The following is a 17,344-nucleotide window of genomic DNA, read 5'->3' as shown; positions in this document are numbered from 1 at the left end:
AGTGTTAACAATTACACTGTCTTAGTAGGATGCAATTATAGCCTAGCAATCTGGATTTTTGAATGCAGTTGTATTCCCCCCCGCAGCATGAATCATATGCTGTTTGCCACAAAAATTCAAAGAAGTCAACACATCTTTTACATCCAAGAAGTAAGTGCTATTTCTCAAAAGTTTTTGGATTCACTTTGCATTGATTTCAGCTTATTACAGTGCATTATTATCCTAGTCACATCCCTCAAATTACAACAAAGTAATTAACAGAAACATAAAAATATAATTATGTTTTGTTTGAAAATTCTGTAATTTCCATGCAGACTGGGTAAATTATGCATACTGGGTGTGGATTCCATTCTTGCTTCACTGCACTGATAGCATAATCACACAGTCCTAATTATAGAGATAGTAAATAAGAGAGAAAAGAATATACCACACCTTACTTCTGTAGAGACTTCTACCGGCACACTAAACACTAATTAAAATTCATGATTGCATCACATTTTGCACTGATACAGAAGTTTTGTAACCAAGGAAAAGATTTTGTGTGGGAAGGAGGCAGACAGAGGGTTACTGTTGGGGTGTTTTTCAGTAAGTACTGTTCTTGCTCTCTAGCTCTTGTTCGAATGCTTACGGTTGTTCCCATAAAGCTGTTGCTGTTGCTCACTGGTGTGATGTGAGCTGAGGCGCTCTCGAAAGAAACCCAGTGTGGAGCATTCATTTGCACCAGCTGCAGAGCTAATACAATTTTCGTCACGTTTCTCTTGATGAGCTGGTTAAGCAGTATTGCGATTACACACTGTTCTTTTCCTCTTCACTGCCATGTCTCCATTAACTCCACCCCGTGCACAGAAATATCTGATTTTAGGATTTGAGACTCTCTGGGATTCCCTGCATCTGCCTCTCCTACAGAGCCAGGGAGCACTCAAGCAACCTATTTGCCTTCTGCACCTCTTGGATCTGGGAGGAACCTGTTACAGAGAGTTGAAACAAACCAGCTTGATGCTCCTGCCATTACCAAGGAGATGTGATGACTTCAGTTAGTACTGTTGGAAAGTGCTGACAGATTTCTCCTTGCTATGCTGGCCATGTTACATTCTTCTGTATATGGTACAGTGATGGCAGCAATGATGCCAAATCCATTTTGTAATGTGCAAGTAGGAAATGGAGACCAGATGTTGAGTATGCACTGCTCAGGTACCTGGCCCTCATCTCTTTCAGGAAAGACAAAGAAAACACTTTTGAACCTTACAGGTAAAATTAGAAGTAAATACTGAGGATTGCCCAATACTAAGTAATTTCCCAATTTTCCCTGAATTTACTACTGTCTTTGTCTTGCTTCTCAAGCAATGCAAAAAGATATTAATATAATGGTTGGAAAGGACTAAACTGCTGATGTATCTTAGGCAGGATTCTTTCACTTGACATTAGGCACCTGCAGACATCTAAGTTGATCTAGATACTTAAATCTGTGTTGTAGCCAACAGAAACTGTATGGAGTCATTTTATTTGATTGCAGTCTGATGTATATGACTAAGCGTTGCTGAATCTGTTGTCCAGGACTCCACTGATAATAACAGAAGCCTTGCTGTTAGAACATTGTAAACGCCTACATTTAATCAAATTCTGCTCTTTGTATCTCATTTGTAAGCAGATGAGAGAAGAATAAATGTCAGTACTGGAACATAAAGATGACTTAAACCCCTGGACTGCATTCAGTAGCTAGAGGACTGTGGATACACTGGCACAGAAGTCACTGGACATACAATTAAGGCTGGAAAATAAATCTGCTTTTACAGAAACAGTTTGCAAATTTGGCTTCGATCTTCAGTAACAACTTTAATGAGAACTAAGACACTCTAGAAGATACAGCATGAAGCCGACTTGCAATTAACCTATGTTCAATACTCGGTGGGACACACAAATTGGGAGAACACAGAGATCGAGGACTTGAAATTGAGTTTAGTATACCCCAGTAATTACTGTGAACAGCTAGCTATTACGTGAGATGTCACTTTTAGTTAGGCCAGAAGTTCACTTTGGCACTAAGAAACCCTGATCAAAATGTATTTGGATATACATTCAGAGATGATTTGATTTAACAAACTCATATTATATGGAAAAAAAGGAAAGAAAAGAAAAAAAAAAAGATGAAAAGTTGTATCCAAACATTCAAATCAATTCTGCTTCCAAGTGCACCAACCATCACTGAAGAGACAGGGCCACACAAGGTGCTCACATCTCCTCTGAGACAGGTACTTTGATAACAGTGAAAGCTTTTTGACTCTGATGAAATCTTCTACCATGCCCCAGTATTTTTTTACCAAAATTCAATCCAAATTCCACTCCTACACCTTGCACAGAATGAGACTGAGCATTTCCTTATCACAGTGATCAGTGTGGGGTAATAAAAAGAACATTTTAGTTTCCTAGAGAAGTATTATAGGTATGTGTGTTGCCTGCCTATCTATCTATCTATCTATCTGCATTCTGATACATGCGTATATTCAGAAATCAAATATTCTCAAAATGTTTCCCATGTAATAGGCTGCCTGTGTATTCATATTTGCTCTGTTATAAGCAGACATTTTCATGTACCGCAAAGAAGTAAGGAATCAGTAACCAACAATGTCTTTGGTTTAGGAATGAAAAACAGCATAAAAAAAAGAGGTGAGCTCTGTAATATTTTTACGAAGGTGCCAAGAGGATACAGTGCTGGGTTTTTTTAATGCTAAAATAAAAATAAAACTAAAAAAAAAAAGTGCTTCCCTTCTGAAAATTTTATTTGGTAAGACACTGCTAATATCTAATATTTGATAAAGAGAATACGACATGAGGAAGACAGTAAGGTCTCTCTTCTCTTTGTTTCGAATTGAGCAAGCTTTAATACTGTACTGAGATTCTTTACTACTGAGAATATTTCAATGCAGTACAATTTGTTTCAAAGTAATAGCTTTCCTGTTAGAGCTAGTTTGTCATGTCAGAGGGGATGATTATTCATGATAAGCCACTGGCGATATTACCAGCAATTTTTTAAAAATGTAGGGTACTGATTAATTTCAGAGATATTAGCTACTGAAAGCAGACATCAGTACTGCAGAATGGATGAGACACTTGGAGTAACAGTTGCCAAAAGGTGAAATAAGCTAAAACCAGGGAGCACATCAATTAAAGTTGTAAAGTCACACAATTTAATAGAAAATGACGTGTTTTGCTTACTTGATCAGAAAAGACACTGGCCCCTGCCGAGTATTAATGACTGGGAGAAAGGAACTGAATGTCCAAGACTGTGCCTGGGGCTATTATATAACAAATTGTCATTAAGTCTCAAGAAATAATTAGCACTTTATCCTTTTTTTTTTTTTGTGCTGATATAAGCTGAAACCCAAGAAGAAAGACTAAGTCTAGACATCTGCATTTTTCCCATGCATACATTGTTTGCATGGGAATACTAATAGCATAATATTATGTAAGATGCATTGGTGAATACATAATACCTGGCACACTGGTAAAGTCTGTCCAAATTCCAATCAATAAGATGCCAAATTCCTTTGTCCCATAAAAATGAACATAAAGACATCTAATCAACAATAATATCTCAATATTTACCAGAATAACTTAAAAAAATAGAATGATATAACTGTTCTCTAAAACAGTTTTACGTGTCAAGTTAAACTATGCTATCCAAGTCAGATAGTCACAGTTTCTGTGACTTCTGTGCTGCACTGTTTGCCTTTACTGTTTTGTTTTGTTTGTTTGTTTTTCTTCCATAGATTTTGTGTAGACTCCTTTCACAGTTCTTCAGTCCGGCTTTTCACATAACCTTTTTCTCTAAATGTATTCTATATTGCAGTTCAGGTGATACAGCATTTTTGTTTAGAAGATGTTGGCAGGACTATGGAAAAGGTTTACTGGTCAGTTCTGGAGCAGAAATGGGTTTTTCTTTGATACTGGGCTGGTGTGGATATGTTTTTATTTGTTTATTTGTTTGCTATTTTCAACGGAGGAGGGAAAAGAAGATACCAGTGACATCATTAAATATTTATTCCTCCTTCTCCTTTCTGCAAATGGTGACAGAGTAGCATCAAGCTTTATCAAGCCAGGCAGACAGATAATTCATCTTTTCCTGATGATGATGACTGTGTGTTGGTGTTTATCTCACATGATAGGATGGCAAAATCAGCTGGCGTGGATAAATCAGTTAATATTGTCTTTCTTACCCCTCTGTAACTCTCTGCCATAATGAAGACAGCTGCCCAGGGATGCTGCTCATCAGCTATGTTTAAAACATAATTATTCACATAAGCTCCCAAAAGTTTGCAGTAATATAACAACTTGGGGTTCACCTGTCTACCTCTACAGAAGTAAGTTTTCTCTGGAAAGGACCAGAATAAATATATAGAGTAATAGCAACACCTTCAATGGTCCTGTGACTATCGGGACCAAACTAAAGTCTGAAACAGAACTTGATTGTATTGCTTGGCTCTATGACATTTTAGCATTGTTATCTCTATTAAATAGTCTAAAATGTGAGATCAAATCAAGAAGCTATCAATGCCAGAGAGTTGGACACATTCGTTCACCTATTTTTGTAGAACAGTATTATTAGCACTTTTAAGACCTTGTCCAGAAAGTTTTTCATGACTTCAAAGTGTTTTCTAGTGTACGGAGAAGGAAATCTCTGATTTTCTTTTTGGACAACTATTTTATTTGTTAAATACTAAAAATTTTAGTGTCAGACTCTCTAGTGGTGATATTTACTTTTTAAATTGAAATAATTACCAGGAATAAATATAATATAAAAAATATTGATAAAACTAAATTACTGGTTTTATGCTATCAATAAATGAGGGATCATTGAAAGTCTTACAAACTCGGATATCTCAGTAACTAACAACACTCTTTAACTTATTTTTTACCCTTCCTCAGTCTGAACTGCCTCAATGGACTACTGAAACATAGATTCTGGCTTATGATACAAAACAAATATTTATGACACATGGAAGGACATGGTAAAGATGTTAATACTTTGGCCTACTGCAAATGCAGAAATGTACAATGCAAATTAATTGAAAATTAAAAATTAAGCAGAACTGACAATATCTGAAAAATGATCTTTGTATTCAGCCACACAAAAACATTGAAAAAATAGTAGCGATCTGTAGATTTTTACATCAGAAGAATTATTTTTTACTATATTAAAAAGCTGCTTCGATTAAAAATTACCTTTTTTAGAAAATTTTTTTAGTAAATGAAGACAGAATTAATTTCTATTAGTAAAAGATGTTTACATTTTTCCAAAATGTTTAAATTGTGCTCCCTTCATTTTTAAGAACTGTCAGAAACTGTCCCATAGTGTGAAATCTTTCATGAGAAGTGCTCCTGATCTCCTTGCGTTCACTTGACCCTTATATAGTCTGTGTCTCTTTGAAGTGGCTTTGGGTTTTTTTCACCATTATGTGATCTAGAAAATGAAAAACAGAAAACTCACTGGAGTTTGGTTTGTATCAAAGACTACAGCTGGCTTTTCCAGCTGCTGCTTCCTTTAATTCTCAACCCTACAGTAATGGCATCACAAAGTAACTATTAACATCAAGTTTTATATATGTTTCACTGGGAAACGTAGTATTTCAGAAGCATGCAACACTAGTTATGCATTTTTTTCTTCTCAGGCTTATAGCAGAGTTTCAAAGGTCTGAACTTCCATGTTATCTAAAGCTGGAATGTGTTTGTTTCAGTTTTTTAAAATTACATTTCTTCTGAAGGTCATCCCTCTGAAGGAATGAGAAGACTTTATAGGCTGTTTACATCTGAAGGGATCTGAGCTGCCATAGAAGGGTATCTTACTTTTTTAAAAAGAAAACAGAATAGGAAGATGATCTGTGGTAGCGTACAGTAAATACTGAGCCATTCTATGTTTAATTACTATTGGCAGAAACTTAAAACAGAGCCTTAATTTTGTCTGGATTTTCCGAGCACTGAGTCTTCAAAATCTTTTCTAATCTTGTTGAAGTTGCTTCAAATGAGCATCATATTTATTGATAATGCTTATTTCCTATCTGAATGCTTACTGGAACTTTTATCCTCATTCTGACTTTTCTTAACCCTTCCACCCACTCCCTTTTAGAATTTAACAAAATCTATGATGTTTTAGAAGGCTTATGGGAACTTTCTTTCTTTCTTTTTCTTTCTTTCTTTTTCTTTCTTTCTTTCTTTCTTTCTTTCTTTCTTTTTTTCTTTCTTTCTTTCTTTCTTTCTTTCTTTCTTTCTTTCTTTNTTCTTTCTTTCTTTCTTTCTTTCTTTCTTTCTTTCTTTCTTTCTTTCTTTCTTTCTTTCTTTCTTTCTTTCTCTCTCTCTTTTCTTTCTTTGTCTAAAGCTGTATTTGAATTTCAAGGTGGTTACTTAGATTTACAATAATCTGCTCTCTATCACTTGTCTGAAACTGCTGGAAGATTTCAAACTACCAGATGAAATATACTGTAATTGTGCTTTCTTATTTTTCTTTTTTTTTTTCTTTTATTTTTCTTCCCTTCCATTCCCTTCTGTTCCCTTCCGTTCCCTTCTCAAACCTTCCCAAACCTTCCTTTCCCTTCCCAATTTTAATAAACCAGCTACATAATGACAGAGGTTTACTGTGTATGCCAATGGGCTTTAAATTTTGGGAATTCAAGTCAGCATTATATTGACTGTTCTCCTGTTACACTACAGTTAATTTGAAAACTAATGTTATGGGACATTTCAGCTTTAAATGTGTAGTACTAAATATATCTTGATTTTTTCCAGAGGTTACTTGTGTTTCAATCTTTATTTTATAGAGAGTATTTCCTTATGTACTTTTGTTACACGAAAACCAGTTGCTTCTTTTGCCATCTTTCCATTTTAAGTCTTCTGCTCCTCAGGATGTATTCCATGTGAACAAGAGCAGTCCTGTTGTATTTTAGACCTTATGTTTCTTTAAACAAGTAACACACTCAGTGTTGACATGAGGGAACAGAATCTTTCGTCCTTCTACTAGTTTTCACAGCTGAGGCAAGTGGAAGACAACACTAAAATATTTCTAAACCTCTTTCAGAAAAGGTGTCTGAAACAGAGAGAAGAAATTTCTTTCTGAAGGAAAAGCAGTCTCTCCGTAAAGTGTTTCAAATGTGGTGATGATTTACAGTGGTAGCTTCTGTTTGGCTGGTATTCCATACCAGTTCCATTGAGTTTGTTACAGTTTCCAGTCAATCCTACCAAAAGATTAGAAAAGTCATTTTAATACCTTATTATAGCTTATACAAGGGCAAGGCAATCTATTTTACTCAGTTATCTGCCAAAAAGTATCACTATATTTTCTCATAGCATTAAAATGATACAAATCATAGATTAAAAAGTTTAAAATGGACTTCTTTTGAAAACTTCATAATGTCTAAACTTCATAGTGGCCCAATTTTCAGTAAGTTGTGCAAAGATTAGGCATCCAAATATCTTATTTGTGAAAGAAAATGCTTTTAAGAACAAAATGAAATGAAATTTCAATTTAGTTAAGAAGTCCTCAATTTCCTGGAACTCCTAAGAGCTGATTTTCACCAAGGTGTTTCAGTGTTTTTCTTACTTTATGCCCTTCACAAACACAAGATTTTGGTTGTGTTTTTTGGTTCTTTTATAAGGCTTTATTAAGCATGTCTGAGACTAAAGAAGATTAAAAATGAAGGAAATAAGCATTATATGTAAAAAACAATGATTGACAAAAATAGAAAGTAAAAAGCAACCCACAAAGATAGACATAACCATGACAGAAGAGTTGGAACTGAGTTGGAGTTGTTCAGGCTCCAGGGATACCTTACAGCAGGTACCTTCTGATACCTACATGGGGCCAACAAGAAGGCTGGAGAGGGACTTTTTAGAAAGACGTGTAGTGATAGGAAAAAGGAAAATTACTTTAAACTGATAGAGGGTAGGTTTAAATCACATATTAGGAAGAAATTCTTTGCTGTGAGGGTGGTGAGATACTGGAGCAGTGTTCCCAGAGATGTTGTGGATGTCCCATCCCTGTAGTGTTCAAGGCCAGGTTTTGAGCAAGGTTCAAGGCCAGGTTTTGAGGCTTTGAGCAACTTGATCTAGTGGAAGGTGCCCCTGTCCACAGCAGGGGTTTGGAACTAGATGATCTTTGAGGTCCCTTCCAACTCAAACCATTTTATGATTCTGTGATTCTAAATTTTTATTACTTTGTGAAATTATACATAAGAAAATAACAATTATCTCTGGTCAGAAAAAATATCAAATGTAGGCTTTGCTCACCTGGTAGAAAGCTCATTGTAAAAGCTGCTATTGGAGCTGAGATGGAAGTGAGGATTCTTTGAAGTAGAATTGAGTTAAACAGGCATAGAGATCTATATGAATACAAGATAGACTTTTCTAAAACAGCAGCAGTTCTAATGCCTTGTAGCTGGCATGGATACCTGCAAACTGCTACCCAGGTGCAGTCTACTTCTGTTCTGGTGTTCTGTGCCGCAGGGTTGCTTGCTGCTGGTATGTACACCTTCCATGCCTAGCACAGGTGAAATGTGAGACTCATGAAGAAAGAGGGAGTTATAACGGTCTGGTAGGAATGGACACCAGTGAGTGTCCTCAGTGTAAAAGTCAGCAGTCTGTTCATATGAAAACATGGTAGAGTAAGAAAGAAGCATGCAAACTGCTGGGCTTTGAGGGAGGCAGAGAAAAAGGTGGAGAGTAAGTAGGAACTAATAAGTTCAGTGCATTAGAGATGATTGGCTTCCAGGTTTGTACTCAAGTGAAAAAAATTCAATAAAACTTAGTGTTGGAAGTTAAGGTTAGAGAAAGGAGATTTGTTTAATGCAGAAAAGAGGCATAACGTGAAATGGAAAAGCATAAATTAAAGAGAATTAAGACATGATGAGAAGAGATAAAAAGATAAATTTCAAACACAGTCCAAAGTAAAATGCAATCATTACATCTGGAAAGTGTCCTATTCTCATTTTCATAATTGGGCTTAAAGATCTTGGTGTGAGGCATGACAGGACAAGTAAAATTATAGAAATGGTAAGATGGTTTAGAAAGAAATATTGTGTATATATTTTACAAAAATGAGAAGGATTGATTGCAGGAAGGAAAGGGTTCACAAAATAGGGGTGGGTTCACATCACTATGAAATCTATCCCTGTTGCACTCCAGTAGGTTCTTAGGTGTGCTAACAAAAAGGATGAACATATAGAACCATAAAATCTAAGGTGATGGTAACGTAAGTGAACAGAAAGAGAATGCAGCATAACAGAAGAGAATTAGGAGAGCAATCCTTCCTGATTTATGGTCAGCATAAAAAGTAGCTGCTCCTTGCTGCTCAATACAGTCAGGTGATCAAAGATCGTAAACAGTAAAGGTCTTGCAGAAACACGTAAAGAGCAGGAGAGATAAATGAACAAAGTTGATGGACTCTGAATGGAATAGAGCCACCAACTAGGGGGAAAAGAATAATGTTGCAAAAAAGGTTTATTGCACAAAAAAGGGGAGGTGAACAAGGATGACATGGCTAAGGAATACTGTAAGATACTATTGACTGTGCTTTAAGGTAGGTGCAAGTCAAAGAAATGAAAGGAGATTGGCTTATCAGAAAGGATACTGAAGAAAAAAAGCAGCGTATGAACAAAACATCTTCCATTTTCTCAGTTTGCTTTTAAAACAAATGACAGCAAGTATTAAATACCTCTTTAAAAGGAAATACACAAGCAACTTAGAAATGTGAGAGTGTGTTAAACAGTGGAGACTCAGTATAATTATCTTATGATAATGACTGCTATTAAAGAACACATTAAACAAAGAAGATTAAACAAAAGGTGTGGAGTACTAGGGAGGTGAGAGGTGTGGACAGATGTTATTAAACAGTATAATTGAATGGTCGAAAGGAAGAGAAAAAGCAAAAGACAATCTTGTTGTGTACTGAGTGAGCATAATTATGGGAAATCCAAGGGCAAGAGGTGTGGATATGGTGTGAGTATTACTTGCTTTGCTAGAAGGCAATGAAAGTTGAATAAGTAGATTAAGAACTGATGTTACTGATGCTTACTGTAATCCCACAATGAATCAGAGGATGACTGAAATCAGAAAGAGCGGCTGTGTTTTTTGATTTAAAGAAATATTTATCCTTGTAAAATTGATGAGAATTAAACATCTGAATTTTAAAATCTGGTAAAAAACAATGCAATGGAAACTTTGAATCATACTCACTATTAAAAGAATATCATGAGTGGTGTTGTTCATCTTCATACTTGCTTCAACAAGAATTTTTCTTTTCTAGTCTAACTTCAAGCTATTCAAAATTCTTCATTGTGTGCTTTGAATAAAACCTTCCCCTTAATGAAAAGCAGTTTGCAAGTAAATTCTTTTTGGAGTGCTAGTTCTGAAATCTAGATGAAAAAGATCACAGTATATGTTACTAGTTATTTCAGCATGAATTTTACCTCTTGAAAATAAATGTCATGTTTTCCACATTTGATCAGACCAGTCAGTTAATGCACGCTGTCTATTTTGATCATAACCAAGTTGGACTGCCAAGGTGAAGAACATCACAGAATGTATTAACATATGAAAGCAGAGATTAAAGTGCATGTTGTATGGAGTCTGTTGGCATGATTTTTTTTTATTTTATAGACTAAAAAAGTAGGCCTATCAAAATCAAACTTCACTGTTGGTTTGTTGGTGTTTTTTCCATTCTTGGAATTAAAAATGTATCTTCTGACACGTGCATAGCTGTGTTACATTCTACTAGTCATCTCAGAAAAACATCCAAGTTATATCATCATGCAGAATATGAATAATTCTCTTTTGTTATGGTTTGGGTATGGAATAAAAGAAGTAAGTGGAACTTTTATAAGTTGTGAAACTTTATATTTCATATATATTTATGGATAGGACCAATTATTGGATCCAATATGAAGCATTACATTCCTTAATAAATAGTGTGTTATCTCACAAGGTTTTGCTCACTCATAGTTGTGGCTCTAGTTTTGGCTTTGGTTTTTTTAAAATATAATTTAATTTTGGTAACAGAAGACCTATTATATTTGATTTTTTCTTTGTAGTTTGTATTGAATTAACAGAACAGTCCAAATGTAATTGAAAGCTTTCATGACATAAGTACAGCAACAAAGGTTCTAAATTATGGAGCTATATTATGATGCTGAGACAAAGTTTACACTGTGCTTTCCACACTTGGTCTGGGGAGATGCATAAAAATTTACAGCATATGCTATTTAGTTTTGAAGTCTCTCTCTCTCTGTAAGTTTTTTCTCTAATTCAATTGAATATGCCTCAGCAAGAGATTTCTAGGAAAAACTAAACTGATAAATATGTGCACACAGCTATTTAAAGTCTTATTTCAGTGACTGTATTTTGTGGGAAGTGTTAGAGTTCTAGGATGAAGAGCTTATGATGTAGTTTAATTTTGTAAAGTGACTTGTGCACAAACTCTATTCCAAAAGACTTTTAAAGTGCTAAATAAAACAGCTGAGCTTAAATAATAAATAATAACACATAAAAGAGATTTAAAAATAGTTCAAGTATATGAGGGAGATACAGAAAGAGATAAATAAAACAAACTCCTAACAATGAAAATTGTGCAGGCACTGATATGAGAATGAATTCTCTAAGCTAATTCACAGTAGAAGGTAAAATTTGCTATACATGTCAGATGAGGCAAAGGCCTAATTACTTTCTAAGAGGATCTTCCATTCCCTTTTTGTCCTATATATCTGATACAGTGATATTTGTATTGAAACAGTAGTCATAATTCATAAGAGGCATTTTTTCTCACCATTGGAGATAAACATGAAAAAGCCGAGATAAAAACATTTTGTCTCCCTCTTCTGTTGTCAAGAAAAGTAACTTTACAGTGTAGCAACACAAAGTGTAAAATCTTAAGAGATTTCTGCTTAGTACTTCAGAGAAGGGGGTCTCTGCACATATAAATGCTCAGTGCGAAGACAAGGTTGTGAATATACCATGAAGAAGATGATTTAATGAGCTCAAATATATACATGTGTGTATAATTAAAGAGTCGGCATCTGGTTTGTTTGTTTGTAGTTTGTTGTGAAATGTATATCGTGTTTCTGTGAAAGAGCAGCTCAGTGTTTTGTGCTGTCTCTCAGTTGATGAAATCCCCCCCCAGCAGAGGGGGCTTGCTCTGAGTGTGCTTGGGAAAGAGAAGCTTTGGGGGTGCAAAAGGCGAAGCAGGAAAGCTGATCTAATATTTAAGGGGTAAGAGAGCAGAAGGCCTGGAGAAAGGACGCAGACCTACAGTCAGACTGCAAAGCTGGTGGAAAGAAAAAATATCCTAAAGCCCCAAAATGAGTTAGGAACTACTGTAACTGAGCATTAGAACTTGGAACAAAAGTTTAGAAAAGGACCTGTCCTGCCAGGACGCAGTGACTTGAAGGAGACCTTTTTATAATTATTCTTGTTCTCTTATTTTTCTCAGAAAATGGATTTTCTGTATAAGAAGAAAATTTGTTATAATCCAAGAAAAATCAGTGTTTGAATGTAGGGGCCATTTCTGAAATTTGGTAACGTTCATTTTAAAAAGAATCTGTTGGCAGAGCAACCTTTCACCTTTGACCCACTGTACTGAATTTGGCTAGGATAGACTTAATTTTCTTCATAGTAGATCCTATGGTATTATGTTTTAGATTTGTGACCAAAACAGTGTTGATAGCACAAGGATATTTTAGTTATTCCTGAGCAGTGCTTACACAGCATCAAGGCCTTCTCTGCTTATCATGCTGCCTGTCACAGCAAATCAGCTGGGGATGGGCAAGAAGTTGGGAGGGGACACAGCTGGGACACAGATAACTCCAAACGGTGGCAGGGATATTCTATAACATATGAAAGAGATATTCCATACCATGTGGTGCCATGCTCAGTGACAAATGCTGATGGAAAGGAGAAGGAAGGGACCATGTTCAGGGTTGTGATGTTTGCCTTCCCATGTAACCATTAGGCATGATGTAGCCCTGCTTTCCTGGAGATGGCTGAACACCTGCCTGGCAGAGTAGCCAATGGATTCCTTCATATTCTTTGTTTACATGTACACCTTTTGCTGTACCTGTTAAACTGTCCTTATCTCAACCCACGAGTTTTCTCATGTTACTCTTTCCATTCTCTCTCCCATCCCACTGCAAGGGAGCGGATGGGGGTGTGGGGTGTGGTGGGTGAGGGAGTGGCTCTGGGGGTCTTCCCTGACCACAGGAGTTGAACAACACCCACTTAGGGTCAGTCAAAACACGTTCATCTTAATATTTACATGACATAGTATCATGATGGTGGTATTTCAGATTAAGTCTTTAAGTAGACAGCTTTCATGACCCAGAATTATTGACTGGGAAAATCTTGTTCATAATAAGTAGCCTTTTAGCCTCTTACAGTCCCAAAATATGTTGAGGAGGAGCATGAGATTAATAGGTTTAATCTGTATAAGACCTGTACCAAAAGAGATTTGTTTGCTTTGCTCTGACTGCTTCTCTTCCTTTTGTCAAAAAAGGGAATTGATGTGGATACTTTGCCTCATAGACAAATTTAGTCATAGATGTTGTTATATATATTTATTTGCAAAGATGCTACCATATGCCTTTACATAAACAGTATGGAAAACACATTTGTTAGGTGGGTGGGGTTGTTTTGCATTAAGTGGCCAGCATTTGTATTAAAACGTTGGCTTTTTCTTTCTAAATGCTGTACTTGATAAGAAATATTTTGATATTTTTTCAGAAATCATGAATTCTAGTGATGTATTCTATTGAAGATTGATATAAAAATGGATTGCTGACTTTTGTTTCCTTGGTATCTTTTTTAGGATTTATTTATACCTGTGGTGGAACTTTAAAAGGACTTAATGGCACTATAGAAAGCCCTGGCTTCCCATATGGATATCCAAATGGTGCAAACTGTACATGGGTTATAATAGCAGAAGAAAGAAACAGAATACAAATCGTCTTTCAGTCTTTTGCTCTAGAAGAAGAATATGATTATTTGTCATTATATGATGGGCATCCTCATCCTGCAAACTTTAGGACAAGGTAATGAATAAATATTAATAAAATCTGATTTGTACTAATATCTTAAAAATATATGAGAATATAGTTAAAGCTAATGTTTTTAAATTATTTCTTTCATATTTAGTCTTTAAAGTGAACTTTAATTAATTGTAAGTGCCAAAATCTAGATCATGTGCTTTAATTTTAGTTAAAGTAAGTGCTGAAATTAATCTAGCCCTCATAAAAGTTGTCTCAACAAAATGTAATTAATTAAGAAACATATGAGCATGGATAAATGAATGTAAAGTGAGTATGAGATTTTAGAGGTCTCAGTTTACGTGATCTAGTAGCAGTGGAACTTTTGTCTTCTTTTCAACAGGAGGCTTTTGATCAAGATCAAGACAAATATAACATATTTAAGATGGACTAGATACTTATTTTTTTATAATTATATATGAGCATCTTCTAACAAAAAGGGATTACAACAGTGAAAAAATCAGTCTGAAATATCAAGAGTGTGATAGGTCACAGAACATTTTTTGTCTGAGTCTATTTCAGAGTCATGGCCCAGATTTTCAGTTCTGGAAGGTTGCAGCTTGAGGAATACATAATATTTCAGCAATTGCAACAGATATATTAGTCACACACTTGCTAGTTATTTTTATTATTATCTATCTTGATTTCTGTAAGTTGTCATCTGCCTAGACTTCTGTAAGGCCTTTGGCATGGCCCCACACAACAGCCTTGTTGTTACATAGGAGAGATATGTATTTGATGGATGGACTATTTGATGGATAGTACAGTGGCTGCATGGCCACATCCAAAGAGTTGCAGTCAAGAGCTTAAAGTACAGAGATCAGCAACAAATGGTGTCCTTCAGGGAGTCTGTATTGGGACCAAGACTATTCAGTATCTTTGTTAATGATGTAGACAGTGAGATTGAATGCACCCTCAGCAAGTTTGCAGATGACACCAAGTTGAGTGGTGCAGTTGATTTGCTTGAGGGAGGGGATGCCATCCAGGACATTGACAGACTGGAGGAGTGGGCCCAGGAGAACCTCATGAAGTTCAACGAGCCCAAGTGTAACATCCTGCACCTGGGTCTGGTCAATTCTCAGTGTCAATACAGACTGGGAGATGAATGGATTGAGAGCAGTCTTGAAGAGAAGGACTTGGGGAGATAGACAGATAGATAGATAGGAAGATAGATGGATGGACAAAAAATTGGACACGAACCAGCAATGTGCAGTTACAGCTCAGAAAGCCAACTATATCCCAGGCTGCATCAAAAGAAGCATGAGCAGTAAGCTGAGGGAGCTGATTCTTCCTCTCTGGTTTGCTTTTGTGAGACCCCACCTGGAGAACTGTGTCCAACTCCAAGGCTCCCAGCACAAGAAAAGCATCGACCTATTGGAGCAGGTCCAAATAAGTCCACCAAAATGATCTGAGGGCTGGAGCACCTCTCCTGTGAAGAAAGGCTGAGAGAGCTGGGGTTGTTCAGCCTTGAGAAGAAGGCTCCAGGGAGACCATATTGTGACCTTTGAATACTTAAAGGGGACTTACGAGAAAGATGGATAGAGACTTTTTACCAGGGCCTCTAGTGACAGGACAAAGGGCAATGGTTTTAAACTTAAAAGAGGGTAGATGAGGACTTGAGCACCTCCCTGACAAAGACAGGCTGAGAAAGTTGGGACTGTTCAGCCTGGAGAAGAGAAGGTTGTGTAGAGACTTCACAGCAATCTTCCGGTATTTGAAAAGGGCCTACAGGGAAGCCAGAGAAGGACTCTTCATCAAGAACTGTAGTGGTAGGACAAGGAGTAATGGGTACAAACTGAAAGAAGGGAAATTTAGGTTAGATATTAGGAAGGAAAGTTTTACTGTGAGGGTGGTGAATACTGGAACAGGTTGTCCAAGGAGCTTGTGGATGCCCCAACCCTGGCAGTGTTCAAAGCTAGGTTGGATAAGGCCTTGAGCAACCTGGTTTACTGGGAGGTGTTCCTGCCATGGCAGGAGATTTGGGACTAGATGGTCTTTAAGGTCCCTTCCAACCCCTTAACATTCTATGATTTTATGATTAGGATTAGATATGAGGAAGAAATTCTTTACAAAGAGGGTAGTAAGATACTTGAACAAGTTCCCAAGAAATCCTTGGCTTTGAGTAACCTGATCTAGGGAAAGATGTCCCTGCCCACAACAGTGGGGGTTGGAACTAGATCATCTTCCGAACCAAACCATTTCATGATTTTATTATTCCGTGATCCTGTGATGAAGAATGTAATATCTGTTCCTAATCAGGGAACATCCAGTTTCGTTTTGCTTTGCGTAATGCTGCTCAATTAAAGGGTTTTGTGTTCATAAGGTTGTATGGTAAATGTTGATTCACTGGTAATGATTATTTTTTTTTACTACTGCGTAACAATGCAGCATCTGTTCATTAGAAGGAAAATGTAAGTACTAGAAGGAAACTAGAACAGTAAAATTTTTCATCTCAAATCTCTGCAGGATGTATGGTTAACAGCCAGCAGATATAGAGAAGTGCATCTCTAGTGAATTGTTTCTCTTTGTACTTCTGTGCTTCCATTTTTATTTCCTGTTTCATGAATGTTTGTGTGCAATTCTGATATCAGCTGCAGGAAAGAGGGAACCCATAGATAAAAAATTTGATAGTTGTGTTTTACAACAACAAGAAAAAACAAGATCATGTAGTTTTCCTCCTTTCTGCCCACTCCTCAAAAGATAAAATTGAGATTTTCTCAAATGTAGGAGACCAAAAAGGCCCTCACTGGCTGTCAAGGCTTCTATTGGTGAATCCACTCTGTAATCTCAAGGAGTATGTAAACAATGTTCTGGACAAATGCAAAAGAATTAAACAATTGCTACAGTTAGGAACCAATGGTCTTTACTGAGTTACAATTTTAATGAGCATCAGGAAAAAGGGGTTAAGGAAGGAAGAGGAATATAATATCTTGGAAAAGAAAAATTGTTTTTCTTTATGTCTTGTTCAAGCTGCTCAAAAGGTTTATATGTATTTGTATGCACATGTTAATTCATACATATACATGTATATATATCTGGACATATAGATACATAGATACCTATATGCATTTATAGATATATGTGTGCAGGATTCTTTTTAAGTTAAACTAATCCTTCAATGCTGGAGCTTTGGGATTTTTATTCTTTTTTAAAGGTCAGTATCTTGAGGAGAAAGTCAAGGAAACCTGTCATGCTTAAAAGTTTTGGTGTGGTGTATCTAGGATGCCATTACATTCTGGTGAAGAAGTATAAGCAGTTCTGTGGAAGAGTAGAATAAGTCAGCACTTCAA

At 36.3% G+C, this 17,344-nt stretch overlaps 1 protein-coding gene across 4 annotated transcripts in view; it reads left to right on the top strand.

Moving 5' to 3' along the window:
- CSMD3 (CUB and Sushi multiple domains 3) overlaps window positions 1-17,344 on the top strand; it is a 618,429-nt gene that overhangs the window by 62,197 nt on the left and 538,888 nt on the right. For all 4 annotated transcript variants that reach the window (XM_017806514.1, XM_017806517.1, XM_017806516.1 and 1 more), the window contains exon 2: window positions 13,838-14,060. In XM_017806514.1, the coding sequence (XP_017662003.1) occupies window positions 13,838-14,060 (223 nt within the window). The remainder of the gene's footprint in view (window positions 1-13,837; window positions 14,061-17,344) is intronic.

The sequence above is a fragment of the Lepidothrix coronata genome, unplaced genomic scaffold (genome assembly GCF_001604755.1).
Source record: "Lepidothrix coronata isolate B3197 unplaced genomic scaffold, Lepidothrix_coronata-1.0 Scaffold15, whole genome shotgun sequence".
In the NCBI taxonomy this organism is placed as follows: Eukaryota; Metazoa; Chordata; class Aves; order Passeriformes; family Pipridae; genus Lepidothrix; species Lepidothrix coronata.
This window is presented reverse-complemented; position numbering and strand designations above follow the sequence as displayed.